This window comes from Apostichopus japonicus, chromosome 17 (assembly GCF_037975245.1).
Source record: "Apostichopus japonicus isolate 1M-3 chromosome 17, ASM3797524v1, whole genome shotgun sequence".
Lineage (NCBI taxonomy): Eukaryota > Metazoa > Echinodermata > Holothuroidea > Aspidochirotida > Stichopodidae > Apostichopus > Apostichopus japonicus.
The window spans coordinates 21,613,202-21,639,262 of record NC_092577.1 but is presented as its reverse complement, the minus strand read 5'-3'; the positions used below and the strand labels follow the sequence as shown (position 1 = coordinate 21,639,262).

General features: G+C 39.1%; 2 protein-coding genes across 2 annotated transcripts; one reads left to right on the top strand and one right to left on the bottom strand.

Annotated features, from left to right (window-relative positions):
• Positions 1–1,548: 1,548 nt before the first annotated feature.
• On the top strand, positions 1,549–11,287 carry LOC139954832 (uncharacterized). Its single transcript, XM_071954797.1, has 4 exons — positions 1,549–2,288; positions 4,045–4,259; positions 4,913–5,073; positions 7,059–11,287. Exons 1-4 carry the CDS (start codon positions 1,927–1,929, stop codon positions 7,071–7,073), a joined length of 753 nt encoding a protein of 250 aa, XP_071810898.1. The 5' UTR covers positions 1,549–1,926; the 3' UTR covers positions 7,074–11,287.
• A 179-nt stretch (positions 11,288–11,466) lies between these two features.
• LOC139954830 (uncharacterized) lies at positions 11,467–24,847 on the bottom strand. Its single transcript, XM_071954795.1, has 5 exons — positions 24,628–24,847; positions 22,599–23,158; positions 21,979–22,084; positions 20,751–21,031; positions 11,467–12,957 (listed from the first exon to the last, which is right to left on the bottom strand). Exons 1-4 carry the CDS (start codon positions 24,830–24,832, stop codon positions 21,021–21,023), a joined length of 882 nt encoding a protein of 293 aa, XP_071810896.1. The 5' UTR covers positions 24,833–24,847; the 3' UTR covers positions 11,467–12,957; positions 20,751–21,020.
• Between the last annotated feature and the right edge of the window lie 1,214 nt (positions 24,848–26,061).

Genomic DNA, 26,061 nt, shown 5'->3' with positions numbered 1-26,061 from the left:
TGTGTAATTGTTGCATACTTATGTTTTTAACTGTGTTTCTAAATTGTAATCTTAAACAGCTAACAGAGTTTATAGGCAATCTCCATTGGATCTCAGAGAAATAGGCGATGTTTAGATGAGATACTTCACTATAGTATTGTGTTTTGCATAGTAAAACTCGACCAACTGCTCCACCAACGCCACCAACTGCATTTATGCCAGACAATATAACCCGAGTATCTTAATTTACCGAGTCCCGTAATTAGTACTTGTGGCTTGAAGAATCATTACTCTTTTTATACGAGTTATTTACAATGTCAATTGTAGCAACATTAATCCGAAGGCGAATTAGCAAGTGATTTGGTGAGGTTTATGGCTTATTAAGTCATTCCGATGAAATAGAGCAGCGGAGGCAAAATACCCGTTATTCTAGGATCAGTTGGTCGTTTAAACACAAAGTAAACACATATTCCGGGAGCATAGGTGACAAGATGGTACATAAAGGCGTGATTACCAGCCAGGTATATACCTTGAGGATGACTCTGCTTGCGTGCACAAGTTTTTAGCTCATACCAGCATGCTGGTGTGAGCTATTGTTACAGTGCGGCGTCTATCACTCTATCCGTCAACAATTGTGTTTGATGGAATTTCATGAAACTTGGACACAAGGACCATTCGGTATAGGGCCATCAGAGATGGTCCAAAATTTGCAAAATGCTTCTCCTACAGATTGCATGGTACAATGTTGAGGGTTTGTCACGATAGTACTATGGTAGTTTTACCTTCAGGGTGTTCATGAATTTGAGATCAAAGATCAACTAGGGGTCTTTTGTGGCCTGGGCCGCGGCCCTATATTTTCAAATTGCTCCTGTTCGTACAGTGTATGGCCAATCATAATGAAACTTGGGTCACAATGTTCCTCGGGATGAGAATTACGAGGGGTGTTCGGAAAATTCAGGTCAAATGTCATTTAGGGGGTCATCGGGGGTCATTCTTTGTAATGTTTTAAAATATCTCAATCTCCTCAACATTTTGATGGATCATATTAAAAGTTGAACTGATGATTGTTGGATTGTGTATGAATAAGGTGATGCCTAACAAATTTTGCTCAAAAATTAATTAATTACAATTAATTCCCATTGTTTAAAAAAATCTGAGCCTTCACTTCTTGCCAAAGCTCCTTTAATTTGTCTCCCAGTCTCTGCAGTGTTTGTTTACATTTGTGGTTAAGCTCTGCAGAGGCTGTTAGTGGAATTAAAGCAGGACTGGGAGTTGTTATTAACTGTTGAACTGTAAGCATGAGAGCCCTATAGCCAATCAGCACTTGCCGATTCTTAGAAGTCTTTCAGCCTGAGGTATGTAGGCAGCTTGTGAAGTTATGTCTTGTAGGGAGTGCTTGTTATGTCCGCTAAGGTAGAGGGGAGAAAGTTTAATAGGGTAGGTCAGTGGTATGAGGCGCCATGTGTGACAAAATTATATACCAAATATATTGATTATAACTCCTCATATACATTACTTATGCCGCAATATATATAACTTACTCGTACACCGATCATATATATAGGTTATGCATAACCTATTTTCATTATGCATAACATATATACCATAATAAGTCATATATTTTGCTATTATAATCGATATAATATAGGTCCGTACGGCTTTCCGTATAATTTTGTCACACTCGTATAATTTTGTCACACTCGGCGAGCTCATATTATATATAGGTTATAGACGCGCGAGCAGCACGCGAATGGGCGGTGCCATGTTAGACACTCTGTGATACGTGGGCGGGGCGTATGCAAATACCAGCGCTGTATATGAACAACAACAGTGTGCATGTATTACAATTAGGCAACGTTGGTGCGTGCACAAGTACTTTACCTATAAGCTATACTATACTACTAGGTGCGTGCATATATGTGCATGCCTGCACTTTAAAAGAAATGGATGTACCTGGTTTTGTCACCGCGTTTTCATCCATTTCTAACATATTTAGCGAAGCAATTTCGTTACATCATACTTCAGACGACCACAGAGCATTTATCCTTCAAGGGCGGGTTGACGCTGCCATCAATTTTGTTCAGGTTACGCTGGATGTACTTTCCAGGACTACGCTCAGGCATACATTCGACAGATCCATGCAGAGATCCAGGAGATGAAACATCCAATGTTAGTGGCTTACATCAGCTTCTCTTAGCTTTAGAAAATGAACGGGCACAGATATCGTCAGGTAGAGAGCACGAAGACAACGACGACGCTTACCGGTTCCAGTGTCCTCGAGAGAAACTTGAAAGTGCTGGTCGACCACGGTAAGAGGCCTAGGCTATAGCGGTAGCCTAATCTAGGCCTAGTCTAGTCATTAAACTGTGTACCTCCACACATGTACTGGTACAGTGGTACTATGTAAAGGTTTGTGCAACGTACCGTAACACACAGCCCAGTTCATGGACTAGCCAAGCCTAACTTTAGGCCTAGCCTAAGTACTTAGGCCTAGGGCTATGAATAAGCACCTGTCTCCCCCATGACTGTCTGGGAATGGCAATTACTAATGGTCCTCTGGAAGGAATTGGGCTCGATTTAATGATGCGTACCCCAGTGCTTAGCGCTAGGATCATAATTTAGGGGTATCCCCCTCCCCCCCCCAATTTTTTCTAGGGGGTTAAAAAAAATTGTGGGGATTTGGACAATTTAGGAGAGATTCTGCATCGCGAATACTAAAATTAAGCGTACATTAATACTTCTTTAACATAAAAGGATGTTGTACTAGTTGGGCATTGGTAGTACAAATTATAAGCTGATAAAATAAAGCAACACAGTGCAGACCACTAAAATCCCCCCCCCCCCCCACAATAGGAATTCCACAATGCGGGATCGGCAAAAAAAGTGCGAACACTGGCATAGCAGTTAGTAACATACCCCAACATAATTAATAACACTAAAACCAACTAGGCCTAATTAATTTGTTTATCCAATGAATAAATATTGTAACATAATATCTAAATCCTAACCTGTGATACTATGATAGCATAGGCATATAATAACACCAGCTTTTGATGTTTCTATTTTTAGGATTAACAAAACTCAGGGAGGCCTAGCCTACACATAATTAAATCAAGCCAGAAATTTGCCCATGGTGCCCGTTACTAACGCCTATCAACCCTGCTACTAACCAGGCTGCTAGGCCTATGCTATGCATAACCTAGCCACCAGACTAGGTCTATGGTATGTATGCATAGCGTGACCTAGTCAGTTACATGGGCTAGCCCTTATACAGGGCTCTGTGTTTACGTAATACTACAAATTTAAGAGGTGGTAAGATAAACACACAGCCCTGTTTAAGAGAGAAACATTAATAATTGAATACTGTTATATTAGTAGCCTGCTCAAAAATATATTATATTCATAGTCAGGGGCTATGTTTTCTGACTTAGGCCTATTATAAAGGCCAAATAAAAAATTAGTAGTGTTTCTTGTCCCCGCCCACATTTTGTTATTTTCCAACTCGTTAACATTGAAAATATCAATATCTACTGAAAAAAAATCTTCTGGTTGCACAAATCATCTCTGCCGATCAGTGCCATGTTTCTCCATTTAGTATTCATTAGCAAATGAATACTCCAATCCTGTAGTGTACGTCTGTAAATACAAATTTAAAAATAAATAAAAGGCAGAGAAACTACTCTTTTTTTTTACCGGTTTATCACAGAAATTGCATTCCATGTTGGGACCCAAAGGGGGTCTGCAAAAATATTGAAGTTAATTGGGCGCTGCAAAGAAAACAAAGTACCGGCAGAATTTCGGCAATTCTCTTAAAATCATATTTGAATGAAATGCTTTGCTTCTTATTTCCATAGGTAAATTTTAGTTAAAAAAAACACATGTGAATACTTATAAAGTGGTAGTAACACTAACCACAAATAACTTGTTCCCCCCTCCCCAGTCCCCATCATAAAAAGCCTCCTAATTACTGCTGGAGGACTACGTTGAACCTATTCAACTCTGGTATTCAGATAAAGATTACAAACCAATTGCATTGTGAAATGATGTGTCCTATATGTGTTTCAGGTTTTGTTTGACACAACAGCAGTTAGATGAGCATTATCAAATTCTTGGATCTTGGAGAAGGGTTGCCTCCACACTGAATGTCTCTTACCGAACATTACTCCGGAGAAGGCATGAGTTCCAGATGTCAACATGCCCTGGAAATGCTTATAGTCAAATATCTGATGATGAACTGGATGCCCTATTGCAAAGTATACTGCAAATCTCTCCGGATGCAGGTAACAACTATTGTAGAGTTAACTGTTATGTATGACAGAATTCGTCAAAAAAGGACATGACGGACACCCACTCGACCATACTTTAGTAGACTTCCAGTAAAATATTACTCTGCAGTATGTTTATGTTGAAGTTTTCAAACGCAAAGCCCCAAACGGAGGTTCCATTTGAGGAATACATATTCAAATGACTGAATTAACTCGGTTATGACGGTTATCCCAGTTAGCAGATCGCTAACCGTACGGTTACCTCTACTAAATAACCGTGTAGCCTTAAGTAAGGTTTATACTAGTTAGCTTTGTAACTTTTCATACAAAACAAAATAATAGTCAATTTAGTATGACATGGCCAAGCCAAGTGTATATGAAAGAAGGAAACTGAAACAATTTAAATATATATATTGTACCCAGTGATCATCACTTCGATCACCCAAACTGCAGCTGTGTAGTTGAGGGGCCCCTTGTGGAGTCCAGGGGTGTGATCATCATGACAAACAATTTAAGCAAATGAGGCAAGGGGTTTATCTCTCCCTTTATTTCATAAGGGGGGTACCCCCCTATTCACACTCCTTGGCAGTGTTGTCTCAGTGACTTAGACTAGAGTCGTGGAAAAAACAGCCAGGTCTTAACTGAAAAGTAATTTCATCCTGTTTTAGGTGAGACATCTAAGAGGGGCTCTAAGTGGACGAGGCATACGTATTCAAAGATGGCGTTTAAGACAGTCTATCTTTTGAGTGGATCCCATCAGCAGACTGCTAAGAAGATCTTACGCAATTTGTCGACGGACATACCATGTACCTTGTCCAAATCACTTATGGTAAATGAAGAATAGTTGTTCATCCATACTTGCTAATGAAAGAATAATTTTATCCATTCATGCACTTCCAGTTTCTGTAAATGCTGACCAATTTCAATACCACCTCGTCAGGAATGTTCTGGTAAAAAATAATTCCATTAATTTTATAAATATATCATTTTGTAATAGCAATCTATCTGTCTGTCAACAATTTTGAATGCTAATTACTTGAAGACCGTTTTTGGGAGTGAAAGGTCATTTGAGGATACTAGTGGTCAAAAGATCAAATCTTGAAATGCTTCTCTACCCAGGGATTTCATTTGATTTTCACCTACAATAACAAGCAAGGTGTGGTACAAAAAATTTTCTACAGGGTCATAGGTCATCTGAGGTCACCAGAGGGTACAAAAGCAAGAAAAGTTTAATAAATATTTGCATATTGTCTTAACGCTCTTCCAGCCATCTACTAATTATGGCATTCTTAGAATGTTGCATTGTCAACAAATGTTAACAGCCTTTGGAATTTTTACCTCTACTGACCTCAAAAACCATATGCACTCACGATGAGGCACCTCTCCAGCAGTTATGACATTATTTGAAGTCTTTGCTCTATTAAGTTATCGTGTTTGCAAGTTTATCATGGTTTGACCAAACATGGAACTTAACCAAACATTACAGGATTCTTGTACACTAAATGGCCGACACAAAGGCCACATATGGTTGCGTTCTTGTTGAATACAAGGCGGTTCTCGAACCTCTAGTCTCGCGACAGTGGGTTTTTGCTTTATTCACTGGTCATGTACAGTTAACATAATTAACATTTTGTGATAAACAAGCTAAAGCGTAAGTTATGCAAATTAGCATATTTCATGCCCAAAATCTAATCACTTCGAGAGCTCCTTATCACGCACCCTTATACCAAGTTCCATCATCAGACCTTGTATGTTCCTCAAGATATGCTGTTCACAAGGTTATTTTACTGAACAAGCCCGATCGGAAACGTCTCGGTAGCTGCGGGCCGGCAAATTTGTATTCACGTTTATACAAGTTGCTATTAACAATTACTCCGATGTTTAACAATATTCTGTGATTTGTTCTCAAGTGACCACTGGTGACCTCAAAATGACTCAAATTCAAGCGGTAAATGCTGACTCTATGAACCAAGTTTCATGTAAATCCAACAATTTTTATCAGTTTCACCTCAAATGACCTGTGGTTACCTCAAAATGTTGAAAATAAATGTTCGCGATACTTCATTAAGTTTGAACATCATAGGTCTCTCTCTCTGGTCAGATTGAATATATGTTAGGAAAGAAATTGTACGAAAATAAAACATGAGCTCTAAATGACTTTGAATTTTTTGGGCACCAAATTTGCACTATATGTATGAAGTTTCATGTAGATCCAGCAATGTTTAGAAATTTGACCTCAAATGACCCCGGTGACCTCCAAATTAGCTTCAAAGTTGTTGGCACTAAAGGTTGACTATATGTACCAAGTTTCATGTTCTAGTAATTCAGCCATGTCTAGTAATTCAACCTGAAATGGCCACTGGTGACAGCCTAATGACTTTCAAAATTTTCAGCACGAAATTTTGACTATATGTACCAAGTTTCATGTTGATTCAACAATGTTCAGTAATTTGACCTCAAATGACCCCTGTTGATAGGTCTTTCACTTCAAAAGAAAAGCTGTTCACAAGCTAAAGCATAAATTATGCAAATTAGCTACCTAATTAGCATATTTTGTGCCCAAATTCTAATCAGTGTGAGAACGCCTTAACCACCTTCCTTTTATCAAGTTTCATCTTCGTAGCTCTTATGTCTCAAGATATGCTGTTCACAAGCCGCCATGACACACACTCACACGCCGAAACACCACTAGGTCTCTTCTGAACTATGATTCTTTTTAAGGAAATACACTACACTGAAAGTTGTAGCAAAGAGGTGTGTTGTGAAAACTGAAACTGATCAATAAATGTACATTTTGAATATTTCCTCCAACAGGCACATCGATGGTAACCATAAACTTATTGCCTGGAGGTTTGTCATTCATGGTGGCATCGATGGATTCAGCAGGCAAATAGTTTATCTAAAGTGCAACGATAATAACCGTGCCCAGATTGTCCTCGGTGTCTTTCGAGAAGCAGTCGAACAATACGGCATTCCATCCCACGGGAGGTCTGACTTGGGTGTAGAAAACTATGAAGTTGCAAGATTTATGCTTGATAGACGCGGGTTAAACAGAGGAAAAGCATGATAACTGGAAGAAGCGTTCACAACCAACGCATAGAGCGGTTATGGAGAGATGTTAATATGAAGGTTGTGAGGTATTTTAAGAATATTTTCATAGCCATGCAGGACGAAGAAATCCTTGATCCTCTGGATGAGGTCGATGTTTATGACTGCATTTTGTTTTTTTACCTAGAATCAATAGGGCTATTGCAGAATTTATACTTCAGTATAACAATCATCCGATGAGCTCATGCCAGAACCAGACCCCAAATCAGTTGTTCCATCAAGGTGTCTTTCAATTTGACAATACATCTTACACTGGGATTGAGAGTGTGTTTGAGAGAAATGACAATTGGGAATTTTATGGGATTGACCCAGAAGGAGATCCACCTGCGTATGAGGTAGACCATGAAATACAAGTGCCCGAAATTCAGTATTCACTTAGAAGAGATCAACTTGCAATACTGAGGGAGACAGTCAATCCACTTGAGGACGATGGAAGCCATGGGTATCAATTGTATACCACAACTCGCTTACTTGTAAGAGAACTGGTTGCAGAAAATGATGTAGACACTCAGAATTGGTAATTAATGGATTTCATGTCAGTCCAGTTCACCAGTTAAAACAACTTAAACATGCCCAGATCAAAATAATTGAGCAAACCGACCTGTTGTCATGTTTACAGACACAAGAAGTCTTTTTATGCATTAAAAAGGGTATTATTGTATCCTGAAATATCAATTATTGGAATCCAAATTTGGTTTAGATCGCCTGTTACGTAATTTAAAATTATTAAGGAACATAGACTCGGCGTATCTGATACATCACATGTTTGCTCAAGTCATTTCCTCCAGATATGAACAATTTATTTGTTTTGCTGGAAATAAAAACCGTTCCAAAGTATGACTATTCTGAATACAGGACAAGATGTAAAGATAAGTTGCAGCTATCGTACCGTATTTGTTCAATGGGTATGACATGGCAATGTAATGCTTCTTGAATTTCTAGTACATCACTAAAAGGAATTATTTCAAAACTCATATTTTCTGTATTTGGACTTGTGCACTGTAAATACCATAATCATAACATAATTACATTACAATTTGGATCACTGTAGATTTTGGAAGCAAATCTATGGTAAGTTGCATACAGCTATTTTACATGTTTAAATTATGGCTATGAACATTATGAATGAATGATCAAGAATTAGGTCATACAGACTGCAACATATGCAGAGTTCAACTATGATCCATGTCCTTTTGGTGCATATGTGATACATTTTTCCACAATGTTATTAACCTCATGAAGTATTTTATGTGTCCAGACATATTGTGAAATGATTTGTGAAATGATATGTCTGTGACACAGGGCCATAGTCACAATATCTCATTAAGCTCCTCGCGGTATATGGTCCCTATTGAATTTGGTGCTGATGTCATCAATATTAATGAGTAGGCAGGGCTTAATGTAAAATTCTTCAAATGTCAACAAGCCCAGTTTGTGCTATATAAAATGATATTAATGAATGGGCGAAGCTAGAAAGGATTTAACCGAAGGTGACCAGACGTCCCCGATTTTCGGGGAAAGTCCCCGATCACAGTGTGCTGTCCCCGATGAACAAGTGTCCCCGAAAATGTCCCCGGTTCGTGAAAATGTTCAAGAGTTTTGAAAATATCCCACATTATTAGTAAAATAATTGTGAAATCAAAATTTACAACCAGTATTTCAGGTGGGCCAGTGTAAAGTGCATGGAAAGACTGCTAAAATATGCTAAATCACTGTAGCCTAGCACTCTTTCCACCGTATAATTGGCAACTAAGGTGACACAACGACACTTATAGTGTGAGCATTAGCAACTCACAAGCTCTCAAAGAACCACGCTAATTAAGTGAATTTCATCTAAGATAAAGCTACATTTTTGAAAATAAAATTGATTTTAAAAGTTCTTCTAAGTATCACCATTTTACATCTAAGCACCTTAGGCACTTGAAAATTTTCCAAAGGGGAGGGGGACACCCCCTCCCCCATATCAGTCACATAATAAATGTCCCTGATTACAATCAGGAAAATATGGTCACCTTAATTTAACCAATAATAAATTAGTGATTAGGTTCATACTTGGTATTATGGCATGAATATGGAGTAGGCTGGCTTAAAGTGGCTTTCTTCAAAATTCAATATCATAATAATCCTAACTCCAATTTTGTTAAAACCTATTATGGTGTCAGACCAGGTTTTTTGGCATTCTTGTAAGATTGTATTGGGATGGTCAATAATAATTCAGCTGGTACGAATGCCAATAGAGGACTCATGATGATAAAAGCCTCTCCTTTTCTTTTTGTCACTGCAGGTCTCAAGCAAAGCTATGAGTATTAGAAGGCTTAATATTCTGTAAACTCTTTGAATTTTTAGGATGTATTCTCTATTTACTAAAGTTTGCTTCATGGCTCTTTTCTCCATACATTAGTTCTTGAAAGAAAATGATGAATGGAACTTTCTGTATTATATTAAAGAAATAACATAAGATGGCATGCATATAGACCAGAAAACCAAAGGCTCTGAGGCTACTTCGGGGTATTCTATCAAGTTTGGAACTATTTATTGTCTCGCCTGAACATAGTTCAAAAGAGACCTAGTGGTCGCTTTGGCGTGTGTGTGTGTCACGGCAGCTTGTGAACAGCGTATCTCCTGAACCGCATGAGCGAAGGTAACGGATTTGGCAGGGAGTGAAAAAAGGATGAGTTCTCAAGTTCATTAGATTTTCTGCGAAAAATATGGTACTTAACTAGGGTAATTAGCATAATTTGCATATTGAGCTTACTAAGCTTGTGAACAGCATATCTTTTGAACCATAGGTACTATGACGATGGAATTTGGTAGGGAGTATGAATGGCACAAGTTCTCAAAATCATTGGACTTTCAGCACAAAATATGGTAGTTAATTAGGGTATTTAGCAGAATTTGCATATTGAGCCCATTAAGCTTGTGAACAGCATATCTTCTGTACTATGATGATGAAATTTGATAGGGAGTATGAAGGGCATGAGACCTTCAATTAATCAGATTTTCACAGAAAAATATGTTTCTTAATTAGGGTATTTAGCAAAATTGGCTTATTGAGCTTGTGAAAAAAGTTAAATACCATGTCTTTGAAACTTGGGAATGAGTATGGAATTCCTTTATGTCCGGTCATGCACCATCGAATATGATTGATGTGCCTTCTAGAGTTCCTTGCTTTAGCAAAAGGAACCTATGCCATCAACTTGGCGTGTGTGTGTCTGTGTGTGCATCTGTGACACTTGCTTGGGTATGCTCTTATCTCAATAAGGGAAAGTTGGATTGAGTCCAAACATGGGTCAGTTAGGGTCCAAAAACCAAAATATTAAAAAATGCAATAACTCCCATTGACAGGGTCTGGCATGGTTGAGTTTTTGGGACAAGTCGTGAATAAAGTAGGGCCAGATATTCCAAAATAACCATTATGTGTTCCAAGGTCACCAAAGGTCAATTATGGCTCAAAATGTGTGTTTTTTTAGCAATAACTTGTGAAACTCCTACTGATAGAGTCCGACATGTTTGATATTTTGGGACTAGTTGTGCATTGGGTAAGGGATAGTTTCCGAACATAACGGTCATGTTATCCAAGGTTAACGAAGCGTAATCGGGTCAAAAACTAGTAATTTGGCAATAACTTGTCACAAAACTCCCACTGACAGGGTCCGACATGGTTGATACTTTAGGACTAGTTGTGAATGTGGTGAGGGATCATTTTCAAACATAACCATCATGTGGTCCAATGTCAATTAGGGGTCAAAAACTGGTATTTTTGTCATATCTGTGTCTGTCAATGTTGGGAGTTATGCTATTGTAATACAATAGTCAAACTGCATCTGGGTGACTTTTGACCTAAGTTTGAATTCCGGTGACCTGTATCTAATCTTCATATCTTCTAATTTTTCACTGTTGAAATTTTTAAGTTTAACAAACAACTTTACATGACCAGTTCATAACATGTTGGCGATCAAATCGAAAGTCCACTGTCCCGTAACTAGGCGAGACTAGAGCTTCGAGAACCGCCTTGTATAATGAAATAAATGTTAAACCAGAATATTCCAAGTGTTGAAGTTTGCTTCTTTATTATTTGCTTCTTAATTAACTGGAAGAGTAATATTAACAAATGACATATCACTAAGGTAAATTATAGCAAGTAGTAAAGAAGTAAAAACAGGCAACAAGAACTAGCGATCTAAAAGTGACAAAAATGTAAATGAACACTTTTGTAGCCTAAGCCTGGCTTAATACAGTTTCAATACAGTGATTAAATGTTATACTAGAATACTATGGCAAGTTTTTTTGGTCAAAAATGATATCCTGAAAACATCAACTCACTTAACAGCTTATATTTCTAAATGCATGTATATTTTTTTTACATGACGTGGTCAACGGGTAAGTGTCCCAGTCTTAATTCTTATAACAACACTTAAGTTTGAACCAAATTGGACTTACTGTAATGGAGAGGAAATTCACTTGATTCCTGCCTACTTAATAATATTCATGCCACCAATACCAAAAACAATGGAGACGGTATAATTAACCTATATACCAAGTATTAGCTTCATCACAGTTGAACTTCATGAGGTATCGTGTTTACAGGCTAAATTGTCAAAATATTGCTCAAGCTCTGCCAACTCATATAAGAATATCAATGAAATCAATTTTACATGTCCAAATTGGTACTGTTGAGTTGTGATGGTTACAAGGTTCTAGTGTTTGACCCGTGTTTAATTCAAATGACCTTTGACCTCTAAACATAACATTCATATACTCACTGGGGCCAACCCACATACTAAGTATGAGATTAATCCAAGTTGGCAATGCTGAGTTATGACAGTTACAAGTTTTTCAATGTTTGACCCTTGTTGACCTCCAATGACTTCTGACCTGTAACAAAATCAGTAGGGTTTATCTACTCACTAAGGCCAAGCCTCATACTAAGTATGAGATCAATCCAAGCTGGCTTTGCTGAGCTACAGTAGTTACATGTTTTCAGGTTTTGACTTCAAATGACCTTTCACATCTAACACAATCAGTAGGGCCAAAAAAATGACGTGTAATGAATGAGTGTGGAAGAGTCTTTTGTTGTTATCTTAACTTGTTTAAAAAATGTAACAGCAGTACATCTCAATGATTTGAAAATGCATACCAGTCAAGGTACAGTAAGCATAAATCATTTCATGCTTCATACAAGGGAAATTGGCAGTCTCTGAAAAAATGCAAATTATACAATTGCCCGTGTCGATTTTTAGAAGGGCAATGAATAGCATATGTCAAATGTTTAGAAGATGACGAAGACGGGCAATCATTGCCCATCTGCAAAAAAAACTCCCAACCAGGCCTGAGGTAGCTAGACAAAGCAACATGCAGATGCAGAATGACCCCTACTAAAAAATCCCAAAATAGTTGCCTGTCTGTCTCATCCTGTCCAGTACAGTGGAACGGAAAGATGTGTAGTTTGTGTGGCCTCAGGGAAAGAGAATGGAACAATCGCAAGTATTTGCTATGGGTGAGAGCTCCTCTGGATGCAGGTTGTTAATAGACACCTTCAGTGTCATGTCTGAGAGGGAGGTACTCCCTGTGGCAAATACTGCAACAACATTGGCCTCGTCATCATCTGTAACAAGAACGCATATATATCTTAAATTTGTCATGGTAGCACGAATAAAAGGTTTTCAGTGTTCGACCTCTACTGACATTGGAACTGCACTAAAAACAATAGGGTTCATGTACTTAGTGTGGGGAAGCTACACACCGAATATGAAATGTGTACAGGTTATCATTCTTCAGATATTGCGATTGCGAGCAAGCATTACAGACATAAACACACACACTCACACAGGCTCGCCCGTGTGATCGCATAGATTCCTGTAATTTCTCAGTGGTGGTCAGAGGTCATACAAAAGTGTCAGGATTTTCATAGGTTGACCTTTGAACTCTACCTGCTAACATACTAACTAACTTGCAAGGAAGCCAATTGCTTTGTGATTCCTTGCCATAGAAGTGAAACATAGATACCATGATCATTATCTAAGGTTTTCTGTGTTTAACCTCTTGACCTATCATTTATCATAATCGGACATACAGTTGCCGAGATATTGACATTTTAGGGAATTAGTCCGGGAGCCCAGAAGGTTTATTCAGCTGAAGAGGTACAAAAGGTTTGGTGGCCTGATTGTGTTGGTAGGTGACCAAGCATCAATAAAATGTGTTGCTGCCGGGGCACACCCTGCATGGTAGGAGAGGGGGTCACAAAATAGGGGGGCAAAATATGCTTTTATTTAGCTGAAGAGGTACAAGCACAAACGTTGCTGGATCTTATTCCCAGGAGGGTACCTTGAATCATGGTGGCAATGACAGCAATATCTGACTGCATGGGGCCCCAGACAGTAGCCCAAAAGAGGCCCGCCCATGTGGTATTATTCAGCTGAAAAGGTACAAGGGTGAATTCTTTTGCATTTGAACTATTACACATTGTGGTGTACTAAAACACTAATGACAGTTACTTTGTCCTGCATAGGGGCCCAAACAGTAGCCCTAAGAACGGGCCATGCGGTACAACCAGCTGTTGGCTAATTTATCTAGCTGAAAAGGTACACAAACAAAACTTGTTGGATACTGCTCCCAGCAAGACTAATTTCATTGCTGTAGCAACAACAGCAATATCTGACTGCATGGGGCCCCAGACAGTAGCCCAAATGGGGCCCGCCCATGTGGTATTATTCAGCTGAAAAGGTACAAGGGTGAATTCTTTTGCATTTGAACTATTACATATTGTGGTGTACTAAAATACTAATGACAGTAAATTTGTCCTGCATAGGGGCCCAAACAGTAGCCCTAAGAATGGGCCACGCGGTACATCCAGCTGTTGGCTAATTTATCTAGCTGAAAAGGTACACAAACAAAACTTGTTGGATACTGCTCCCAGCAAGACTAATTTCATTGCTGTAGCAACAACAGCTATATCTGACTGCATGGGGCCCCAGACAGTGGCCCAAAAGAGGCCCGCCCATATGGTATTATTCAGCTGAAAAGGTACAAGGGTGAATTCTTCTGCATTTGAACTATTACACATTGTGGTGTACTAAAACACTAATGACAGTAACTTTGTCATGCATAGGGGCCCAAACAGTAGCCCTAAGAATGGGCCATGCGGTACATCCAGCTGTTGGCTAATTTATCTAGCTGAAAAGGTACATGAACAAAACGTGTTGGATACTGCTCCCAGCAAGACTAATTACATTGCTGTAGCAACAACAGCAATATATATGCAGCAATATATATGCATGGGGCCCCAAACAGTGGCCCAAAAGAGGCCCGCCCATATGGTATTATTCAGCTGGACAGGTACAAGGGTAGATCCTTTTGCATTTAAACTTTTGCACATTGGGGTATACTAAAATACTAATGACAGTTACTTTGTCCTGCATATATGCCCTCACAGTAACCCTAAAGATAGGCCCTGCAGCCCAACCAGCTTTTAACTAATATCCCTACCTGAATAGGTACATAAACAAAACGTGTTGGATACCGCTTCGAACAGGACTAAATCTATTGCTGCAGTATTGACAGCATATCTGCCTGCATGGGGCAAGACGGCGGATAACAATTAAATCATCAAATCATGGTCTTGTCCCCAAAATGCCAGCCTCACCGATGATCACTCTGGACTTCGGTTCAGGAAACAAGAGACGATTCATAAACGTAACCAACATTTCACGTGAGCTTGAAAGAAAGCAAACAGGTTTGAGTAAAGCTCTCATTAGTTTTCATGCTCTGACTGGTTGTGACTACAACTCTGCGTTCTACCAGAAAGGCAAGTCTGTACCCTTCAGTTATCTAGAGAAAGACCCTGATTACGTTGAGGCACTGTAGTCCTTATGCACCAATGCTGTCGATAAACCTGATCTATGGATTCAAGGCATTGGACGACATCAATGAAGCCAGGCACCAGAATTTCACCAGGATGACTAAAAGAAAACAGCAAGCGGTACACGTAAAGAAGATCAATTGCTCATCTTTACCACCATGTGAGAAGGTACTGTATCAACACGTATTACGGGCAAACTTCGTTGCTACGATGTGGAGCCATGCACATACCAAACAACCAACCAAAGACCTGCACCCACTGAATTATGGATGGATCGCCAATGATGATGGACTGTATGTGCCCCATTGGTATGAAGGAGAAGCTCTACCCGATACATTGTCCAGTGAAGACTCGGAGCCAGTACATGAGCGTGAAGAAATGACTCTGGCTTTGGATGCTGTCGTTGATCCAAGAGATAACTATGCAGAAAATATGAGAAAATACGATATGGACGTAGCAGATGTTGATGATGACAGTGAGTTGGATGATCAGCCATGGAGTGATGACAGTGAGAGTGAATGTGAGGATGAGGATTAGGTATGACCCTTGATGAGAACGCAAACAATCACTTGTGCCATTTCTATGTCGTAAATAATCATTATATTGTGACATACATCAACACAATAGAACGGGCAGAAAGGTAATATTCTCTATTGACAGGAACTTATGGATTTCATAGTTATTATGTAATAAAACCCATCTGTTTGCAGTGGTTAAAACAAAACTTCCACCACACCCTGGAGCAACATTTCATCTGCTTGACATGTACAAATCCTGTTACCCAGAACCTATGAGGCTGTTGAATATTGATGTAGTTTTGATATTTGGCCTTTTCTTGGTTGACCCTAACATGTAACATTAGTGTATTACTCGCTAAATCAAGTGCTGTATTTTCCATGTACTGCTGTGACAATGGACAATAATAATGTCAGCAGCTTACATTTCAGAAAATTCCACTGACTTACAGTACTTGTTACTTGTCTGTACATTCCTAACTTTTGTACCTAGCTATGGGAATCTAGTAACACTCTTTCGTTATAATTCTGTGTGCTAAACTTTATGTTATCAATGTTGCCTAAGATATACAAAATGGTGTCCAATTGACTGTTTACGGTACATTACCCTAGTGTACATGTATTATGGATGTTACTATATGTTATCATTTTAACCAAAACTGTAAATATGTTATTTCAGCAAGTGATGATGTTAACATGCCTTCATATGATTATCACTGATAAATCATTACGATCAATGATTGAGCAATTTGAATGAAAGTATATCAGTTCAATGCTACAACGATGGAGACCAACTTTGAGTTAATTAGGGCCAGTACAATGTTTTAGGTCATTCTGAAAGATACAATTCTGGCTACACAAAGTATTTTAAATTACATTTAAAAAAAGTGCACCTATCATAGCGTTCAGGTATGGTGGTATTCACAGTTTTGAATTGCCTCGCAATCCAATTATAAGGTACGTTACACTGGATTTCTAACGAAGAAGACAAATAACGTTGTTAACCAGGTCCAATAAATCATAAATCTCTTGCAATTATATCATTTCTGTTTTCTCTCACTGCTCGTCCAATCGTGGCAAGAGACAATAAACATGAAAGGAGGGGCTATGTTGGGCTACATTGTCTGGGCCCCAGTGCAGAACGAAGTTGGTGTCATTGGTAGATCTACTTAGGTAAACCTAAATGTATCAGCATCAATGCTGAAAGATTCACCCTTGTACTACTTTGACTGAATAACACCATATGGGCCTGTTTGGGCCACTATGAAGGACAAAGTTACTGTCATTAGCATTATAGTATACCCCGATGTGTAATAGTTCAAATGCAAAAGGATCTACCCTTGTACCTTTTCAGCTGAATAATACCACATGGGCGGGCCTCTTTTGGGCCACTGTCTGGGGCCCCGTGCAGTCAGATATTGCTGTTGTTGCTACAGCAATGTAATTAGTCTCGCTGGGAGCAGTATCCAACAAGTTTTGTTCATGTACCTTTTCAGCTAGATAAATTAGCCAACAGCTGGTTGTACCGCATGGCCCATTCTTAGGGCTACTGTTTGGGCCCCTATGCAGGACAAAGTTACTGTCATTAGTGTTTTAGTATACCTCAAATGTTTAATAGTTCAAATGCAAAAGGATCTACCCTTGTACCCTTTCAGCTGAATAATACCACATGGGCGGGCCCCATTTGGGCCACTGTCTGGGGCCCCATGCAGTCAGATATTGCTGTTGTTGCTACAGCAATGTAATTAGTCTCGCTGGGAGCAGTATCCAACAAGTTTTGTTCATGTACCTTTTCAGCTAGATAAATTAGCCAACAGCTGGTTGTACCGCATGGCCCATTCTTAGGGCTACTGTTTGGGCCCCTATGCAGGACAAAGTTACTGTCATTAGTGTTTTAGTATACCTCAATGTTTAATAGTTCAAATGCAAAAGGATCTACCCTTGTACCCTTTCAGCTGAATAATACCACATGGGCGGGCCCCATTTGGGCTACTGTCTGGGGCCCCATGCAGTCAGATATTGCTGTTGTTGCTACAGCAATGAAATTAGTCTTGCTGGGAGCAGTACCCAACAAGTTTTGTTCATGTACCTTTTCAGCTAGATAAATTAGCCAATAGCTGGTTGTACCGCATGGCCCATTCTTAGGGCTACTGTTTGGGCCCCTATGCAGGACAAAGTAACTGTCATTAGTGTTTTAGTACACCACAATGTGTAATAGTTCAAATGCAAAAGAATTCACCCTTGTACCTTTTCAGCTGAATAATACCATATGGGCGGGCCTCTTTTGGGCTACTGTCTGGGGCCCCATGCAGTCAGATATTGCTTTCATTGCCACCATGATGCAAGGTACCCTCCTGGGAATAAGATCCAGCAACGTTTGTGCTTGTACCTCTTCAGCTAAATAAAAGCATATTTTGCCCCCCTATTTTGTGACTCCCTCACCTACCATGCAGGGTGTGCCCCGGCAGCAACACATTTTATTGATGCTTGGTCACCTACCAACACAATCAGGCCACCAAACCTTTTGTACCTCTTCAGCTGAATAAACCTTCTGGGCTCCCGGACTAAATTGGTTCTAAGCCCTGCCCACTCATGAATATTATTGATATTGGCAACAAAATCATTAGGAAACATCTAATCATGATGGGTAACCTATGTACTATGTATGATATCAATCCACCTTGACACTGCTGAGATGATGTGTTTACCAACAATTTCGAATGAAATTATGTTTAGCCCCGCCCCTTATGAATATGAATGAGATGCAATAATGTACCACCAACACATGTACCCCACCCCATACCAATGCCAACAAAACAAATATCAAACAAATCAGAAATACAGTTGCCAAGATATTGACATTTTAAGTAATTGGTTCTAAGCCCCGCCCACTAATGAATAGTAATGATTGGCACAAATCAATTGTGAGCATCTACTCACCATTGGTAAACTATATACTAAGTATGACATCAATCCACCTTGACACTGCTGCGTTAATTTGTTTACGAATAATTTTGGACGAAATTACGTTTAGCCCTGCCACCTTATGAATAATAATGAGATCATTGAGATGCAATGATGTACCACTCACACATGTACCCTACCTACTACCAATGCAACCAAAACAAGTTTTGAGCAAAATTGGACTTTTCCAAGAAATTCACTTTAAGCCCTGCCCATCATGAATATCTATGAGCACCAAAAACAAATAAGGATCATGTACTCACTATGGGTAATCCACCTACCAAGTATCAGAAGGATCCAATGTTGCAATATTCACTTATCGTGTTTACAAGCAGCGTCGCAGAAAGACACACACACACATCGTATTTACAAGCAGCGTCGCAGAAAGACACACACACACATCGTGTTTACAAGCAGCGTCACAGAAAGATACACACACAAGCATGACTGCATAGATTCCTCTAGCAAGGAATCAACAAGAGCATCAATGATGCAGTATCTCAATACTGGAAGTTTTAAGTTTGATTCCTAATTTCAAATCTTTGCTCTGTCTCTACAATTATCAATATCAATCATGGTACAACAAATATATAACTTGCATTTTTGCTACTTTGCCACGAATAGTCTCTGCAGGTTACACTTTATCCTGCTAGTCTTGCCTTTAGCGCTCATTGCCTGTTAGTCGAAAGAACGACGTTGCAAGGTTTAGTAATGTCATAGAATATTTAAGAAGTTGTTTTTTATTTGGTATCCTTCATCTTAGGTCAGTCTCTGTTGGACTTTTTGGTCATATAGTTTGACGTCAATGACAACGGCCAAATTAGAAGAGGCGAACAACTCGACCATATTCTTAATGCCTGCCTTGAGAGCTAGGCCTATTGACCTACTGTATGTTACTGTAGACTGTAGTGGTGACTACCATCAAAACTGTGTCCACTTCTAGATATCAAAACAACCCACGTTTTTCCATCTCAATTTTTCGGACATGAAGATTTCATGGATTTATGACTTGGAAAAAATAATGTAAAAGAAGATTACAAGTTTTTATCCCCTAATAGCCACCTCAGTTCCTCTCAGTACAATGCTAATGTGGCTATCACTGAAAGCCTAATAGGCCTAGGCCTATATATTAAATGCACTAGGCCTACAGTAAGTAGCCTTCAGAAATACAAGAATGTGTATACGTAATTATACAAAATACATGAAGAGCAATCAAACAAACTTATCATGGCCCTTGCTCTGAAAAGCTACCTGAACACCAGTACTATCCTTAAATGGATGTTACAAAAACGAAGGCCTAGGCCTAATATACATGAAATGCACTACGTAGAATTCAGCAGTACAGAATGTAATTAGCATGCAATACACTAACACCTCGCGTACCTAACTACAGAAAAGAAATTGTTCGCGAGGGTAGCCATTTTCGTATATCTAACATGTAGCTGTTATGAGTCATAGCCAATCTGCTACAAAACAGACTTGGGGGCGGGGCTTAATCATCAAAAACGGACTTTTTTACTAAAAGTAGGGGCGGCAGCTCTGTGTTGTTTTAACAAGAAAAATCATTTAAACATCAAATAAAGCAAATAAAAGCCATTAAATGTCATATACAGGTAGTAAAATTCTTATTAATACCTACCTGTAAACAACAAATGAAAGTTTCTTAGACGATACCACTGTTGAAAGACAGTTCTATTCTATTCTCTTTCATAAAACATAAGTTTTGGAGCGTGTGCAAAACAGGTCTGCCAAAGTGTGTTTTCAGTCCAAATTGGCCCGATTTGGACATAAATCGGTGAAAAAGTCACAGAATGAGATACAATTCTGGAATAAAATATATTCTGGAATATGATATATCCTTGCTCTGGAAATTCCAGAGAAAAAGAACTTTGTTTGAAGACGCTGAAAAATTTTTAAGAGAAGAGAAAGTCCCACTTACTGTTACAATATCTCTATACATGTAATGTACTGAGATAAAAATGAATAGGTCCAGTATTAGAAACTGACGGAAATGTGCACAGTAATCGCTTAATTGATGTACCTGTACACAAGCACACTTACCCATATCATCGAAAAACCTTGTGATGAATGTCACAGTTCTCTGATGTGGTAGAGACTGTGAGGCACCACGAAGTTCACGAGGGTTTCCTGTACCGAGTCTTTTATTTCATCCGCAGTTATGGATGGCACGACAACATACTCGAAAACCCCTCAAGGTCCACTTGATGGACGTTTGGAATGCAATGAGATAGGCCGGTCTGCATTGCATCAATGGCATCTCTCCTAATGCCAATGACATAGTGCGATATTAAGCACATTGCAATGTCATGCTTATGTGTCATCTGCCAAGAACAGAAGAAGAGAATTAAAGTAACTAATCAACATTTTCTTTTTATAGTGAATCTTATGTTGACAATAGTCTGAAAAGAAACATAAATTTCCTGTTTTCTTTCATGATATAGCACGTATCAATGTGAAAATTGTTTTGATTATTATGATTATAGCAAAATTATCCAATGTAGTTCAACAGCATACATTTGCAGTAAAGTTACAGTAGATACACATTACCATAGTGTACACTGCTTTATTAAAGGGGACGTGTACCCTAATTGAAACCTATCCACTTTTTCTTTTCTTAGAAATCAGGAACAAATTATTAGCGATTAGAACAAAATATATGATTTTGGTTTTGATCGTAAAGTCTATGACGTCATTCCCTAACTATGTATTTTGTGTACACAAGGCAACCTAACATAACGTTACTGGTAGTAGCCTACAGTACTGCACTGTACATACAGTATTGCGAAGTTCGGAACACTGCGAATGGTGCCGAAAATTATGCTCTACAACATAGCAAAATTCAATTTTTGACTGAAAGGTCATTTGATTTCAGATCTAGCAAATGGTCAAATTCCCCCTCCCCAAGACTGGGCCCTTCAATCGATTTTCTAAAACAGGAAAAATTATTTTTTTCTGCCAAGATAGTAACCCTGCACAAACAACCTTTACTTGAAATTAGTAAGGTTTGCTCAAATATTAAATCATGAACATCAAATTCTCAACAGGAAAATGAAACCTATTAATAATGACCTCTGATGATGACTAAATGGCCTGCGCATCCCGTACCATGAATTCCTTGCTCCAGATAACGCATAAGACATTCGTATTGGGGGCAAGTCTTCCGTCTCTTTAAAGATCATGGTGTCCATGTATGATATTAAAGTAATCCAGTCATGAATCATCCTTTCAAGAAAAGGCATTGTTATATGTATATAGATCGATTACTTACTGTCATTGCTTGTTGCTGGCCATCCACAGGCGTCAAGCCAATGTGTTGCCCTTTCTTCACTGATGATAAGGTCATTAAACTTCTTTTCATCTGTCTCGTTTAACAGCTTTGGAGGGGAAAAAAAAGTTACTGAATAGTAAAACTAACAACTTATTAATGCATTAACAGATTGCAAAAGTACCTGTATAGTCACTTCATATAATGACACACTACATTTTTATACGCATAAGTAAGAATTGTTCAAAATTAACGTGGCGACATGTTAGCCACAACCATTGCAAGAAACACATTTTTGTCCACAATGAACCCCGAAACCAAAAAGGCTATGTTTTCATGGAAATCAGCCAAAATACTGATATTTTATACTTATGTTAATCTCTATTCATGGTCCATAATGAGTTATTGAAATTCAATCTCTTCCTAAAAGTAGTGATTACAAACTGACAACCTGCAATTGTAGCAATGTTACTACTGAAACCCTGACAGATAATCAACTTGAAAGCAGGTTCCTGTCAGTGTGTTTACTATGGTCCTCAAGTTTTATTATGTTTTTTCATTACACCATTCAATGCACAAAAAGAAAAGATCCAAAGGTGAATTAATAAATAAAATTAAAATACCTTTGTGATGAAATCTTGTAGACCAATGTCTAGAACATCACTTTTGTCCACCTCCTGGTATGCATTTTCCTGTGGATGCTTTAGTATCAGTGCAATAGCTGCCTTGTGTAATGGTAGTTCGACTGGAACATTGTTAAGCAGTGCAGTTCCAATCGCCTTTCCAACAACAGTGTACAAACCGGCAAAAACATGGAACTGGTTATTTGAAGGCAGCAACTTCCCTGATGGTGTTTCCAGAAATAAGTTGTGGGATGGTGACCTTATCTCTTGAAAGAACAGCCTGAAGTTCTCTCTCAGTAGCCCTCCAGCATCGATGCCCTCTTCACCCTCAAAATGAATGCGCACAGGCCCATTCTTTGCATCAAACTTGCTGTTTTTGAAAAAGGCCACATTGTCTGCAAAGATTGTTTCCTTGTCCACTTTTAAGTTGATGGGTGGTTTGTTTTCAAAGTCAATTAATGATGTAAACCGGTTAATAAATTCTCCGGGATTCTTTTGTCCTTGTTTGCATGAGTGGTTTTCATTGCTTGCAGTTGAAGGTGTTGGAGGCCTTAAATCAGCTGAAATGGGATTTAATAGATAGATTTAATGATATATGTGCCAATTATATATCAAATATGCTAGGTAGATACATTGAAAGATACTCGGCATCTAGCTCTTCATGTGTGTAAGTACTAAGAAGGAGTCCATTGCATCCATCATTAATGTGCATGACATCAGTGTTGCAGGTCACAAGACCGGTGTCAGTTTCGAGACCCATTTTTGCTTGTCTCGATCTTGGTCTACACTCCCAGTGGTCTTGGTCTCAGACTGTTGTGGTCTTGATATTTGGCCAGTCTCGACAGTGAAACTGGCAATTTTTAATGAAAGGAAAATTCAATTATGAAATGAATAAAAAACCTTTTTGCAAGGTCTCACCATGGCAAGATAAATTATCTCACCATAGTGCCGTCCCTGCTGAAGAAAGTCGTCAGTGATATTATTTATTTCACCATCAGGACATCCGATTACAGGAAGTCATCATGGCCAGACAATTTTATCACACCATGACAACATCCTTTACGAAGGAAGGCGACTTGATGAGTTGTAAGCTCACTTATAAGCCAGGCTGCCGTGTTACCTAGTCACCGTAATGAGCTCTGTAACGAAGCTGAAAATTTATCTCGCCAAGACAACTACCTTCAATAGGATATCAAAATGGTGAGATAATTTTCCTCGCCAAGACAACTTCTAATAGGATGTCCTGATGGTTAGATAATTTATCTAGCCAATACGACTTCTCTCAAGTCTCAATAGATGTTGACAAGGTGAGTTAATTTATCTCGTCATGACACTTCCTTTAATAGTATGTAATGATGGTAAGATTATTTATCCCGGCAAGTCGTCTTCCTTAGGATATAATGTTGTCATGGTGTCATTTATCTTGCCAAAACGACTTTCTTTAATAGTATGTTGTGATGGTGAGATTATTTATCATACCAAGATGAAATTCTTTTATTAGGTGGTTGTGATGGTGAAATATTGGTATTTTATCTTGCCATGGTGATTCCATTTATCTTGCTATGACAACTTCCTTTTATGGGTTGTCATAATGGTGAGATAATTTATCTCACCAAGACGACTTCCTTTAATATCATGTTGTGAAGGTATACATAATTTATCTCACCAAGTCGACTTCCCATAATAGGATGTCGTGATAGTGAGATAAATTACAGGAAGAATAGAGTAAAGGTCATTTGATTACAAATCATAGCAAATAGTCAAATTTCCCCCTCAACAGACTGGACCTTTTTGTCTCGCCTGAACTATAGTTCAGAAGAGACCTAGTGGTTGCTTTGGCGTGTGTGCGTGAGGGTGTATGTATGTGTTTTAGCTGTAGTTGACATTGACTTGTTGATATAGAATGTTTACGAGCCCAGTACTCAACATTTCTAAATTGTTTCTTCCCTGTATAAAATTGTTATCTTGCTAGTAAAAAGTTACACTCAATGCTCATAACTCTAAGTGGTGACACAGCACAGGGACTAACCTTCACACATCTCACAGTTATCAGTGCTCGGGCGATTAATAAAGGTGCACAGAGGGCAAGCTATCGATGATGCCTGAGATGTACTTGGTGGTGTGGCTTCTGATAATGACATCCTTGAAGAAGAGGCATGTACACTTGATGATGAGGGCCCATTGAATATTTCTGGCAACACTGTGCAGTCATCATCGTCTTCATCATCCTGCATAGGCACAATCAGAGATTGCAATTAGATATTAATTTCCTCGAAACAATGGTGTTTGCTTTATAGTAACTTGATTAAAAACAACAATTTAAATATAAAAGATGTCAAAGTTGCCAATCTGAATATTCTTGTACATAATTGTGTCATATTAATCAGCAAGTACATATATTTGCCATATCTGGTGTTATCATAGCCATCCAAACAAGCATAAAATTATTACAATGTTATATGTGATATATTAATACATTTGGACAATTTACCTTTGAAATTGAACAATTACAATGACAAAGTGGACAAAGTGGTTTAATTTTTCTCTTTGTGGTTTGGGGTTGGCTTTTTGGGGCCTGTTTGTAGTGTTTTATTTGTTTTGCTTCTGTTGGCCTTTGGGTCCGTGCCCTTTTCGCGTCACGTTAAACGCTGCGTTGGTGAGAGATTGATGGGTGCTTTTTACGTGACCCGCCATGCGGGATACAAAACGTCACGGCCAAACGGCACTACCGAACCATCCCATTCTGACAAACGAAACTAAGGTCTAGCGAGCCAAAAAAAACATATGCCCGCCGACCTGCAGAGACAAAACGCCCAACCCCCCCCCCTGAAACATTCAAAAACGTACAGAAGGACGACCCGCACGCAGCGAAACGAAAAACCCCTCCCCAGCACACCAGCGTCCAAAAAAGGCAGCCCCAGATAAACGGCGAAAATCGCCTTCAATCTGAAGGCGAATGTCGGACTTCACCGCCTCCAGGACTGCCTGCCAACTGGCAGATTTCTCCCTAAAAACCAAATTACACCTATTCCGCCAAACATGTTTTTTTTACAATAGAGCAAACAAAAATGATGCGGTGCAACACAGCTACCGAACAAACTGGAGGGTCTACCCCATATAAAATAAAGCCCTGCCCTACCGACCATGAACGGTCTCCCGTAACACGGTCGGTCCAGGTCTGGAACCACTCCCATAAGTTTACTACAAAGTAACAATGCCAAAAAACATGAGCAGTACTCTCTAAGCTGTCACAGCCGGTCCTAGGGCACAGTCCATCACCCAATCGCCAATGATATCTTTTTAGGTTGGTCACCAAGGCACCGTGTGCAACTCTCCATGCAAGATCACGGAGCCTGTAACCATTCAGCTTTGAATGCACCGAACGCCATACTTCGGCAGAATGACGTCCCTGGACAAAAGTTGCATTCAAGGCCTTATCCCTCAACGAACTGTGAACGAGGGC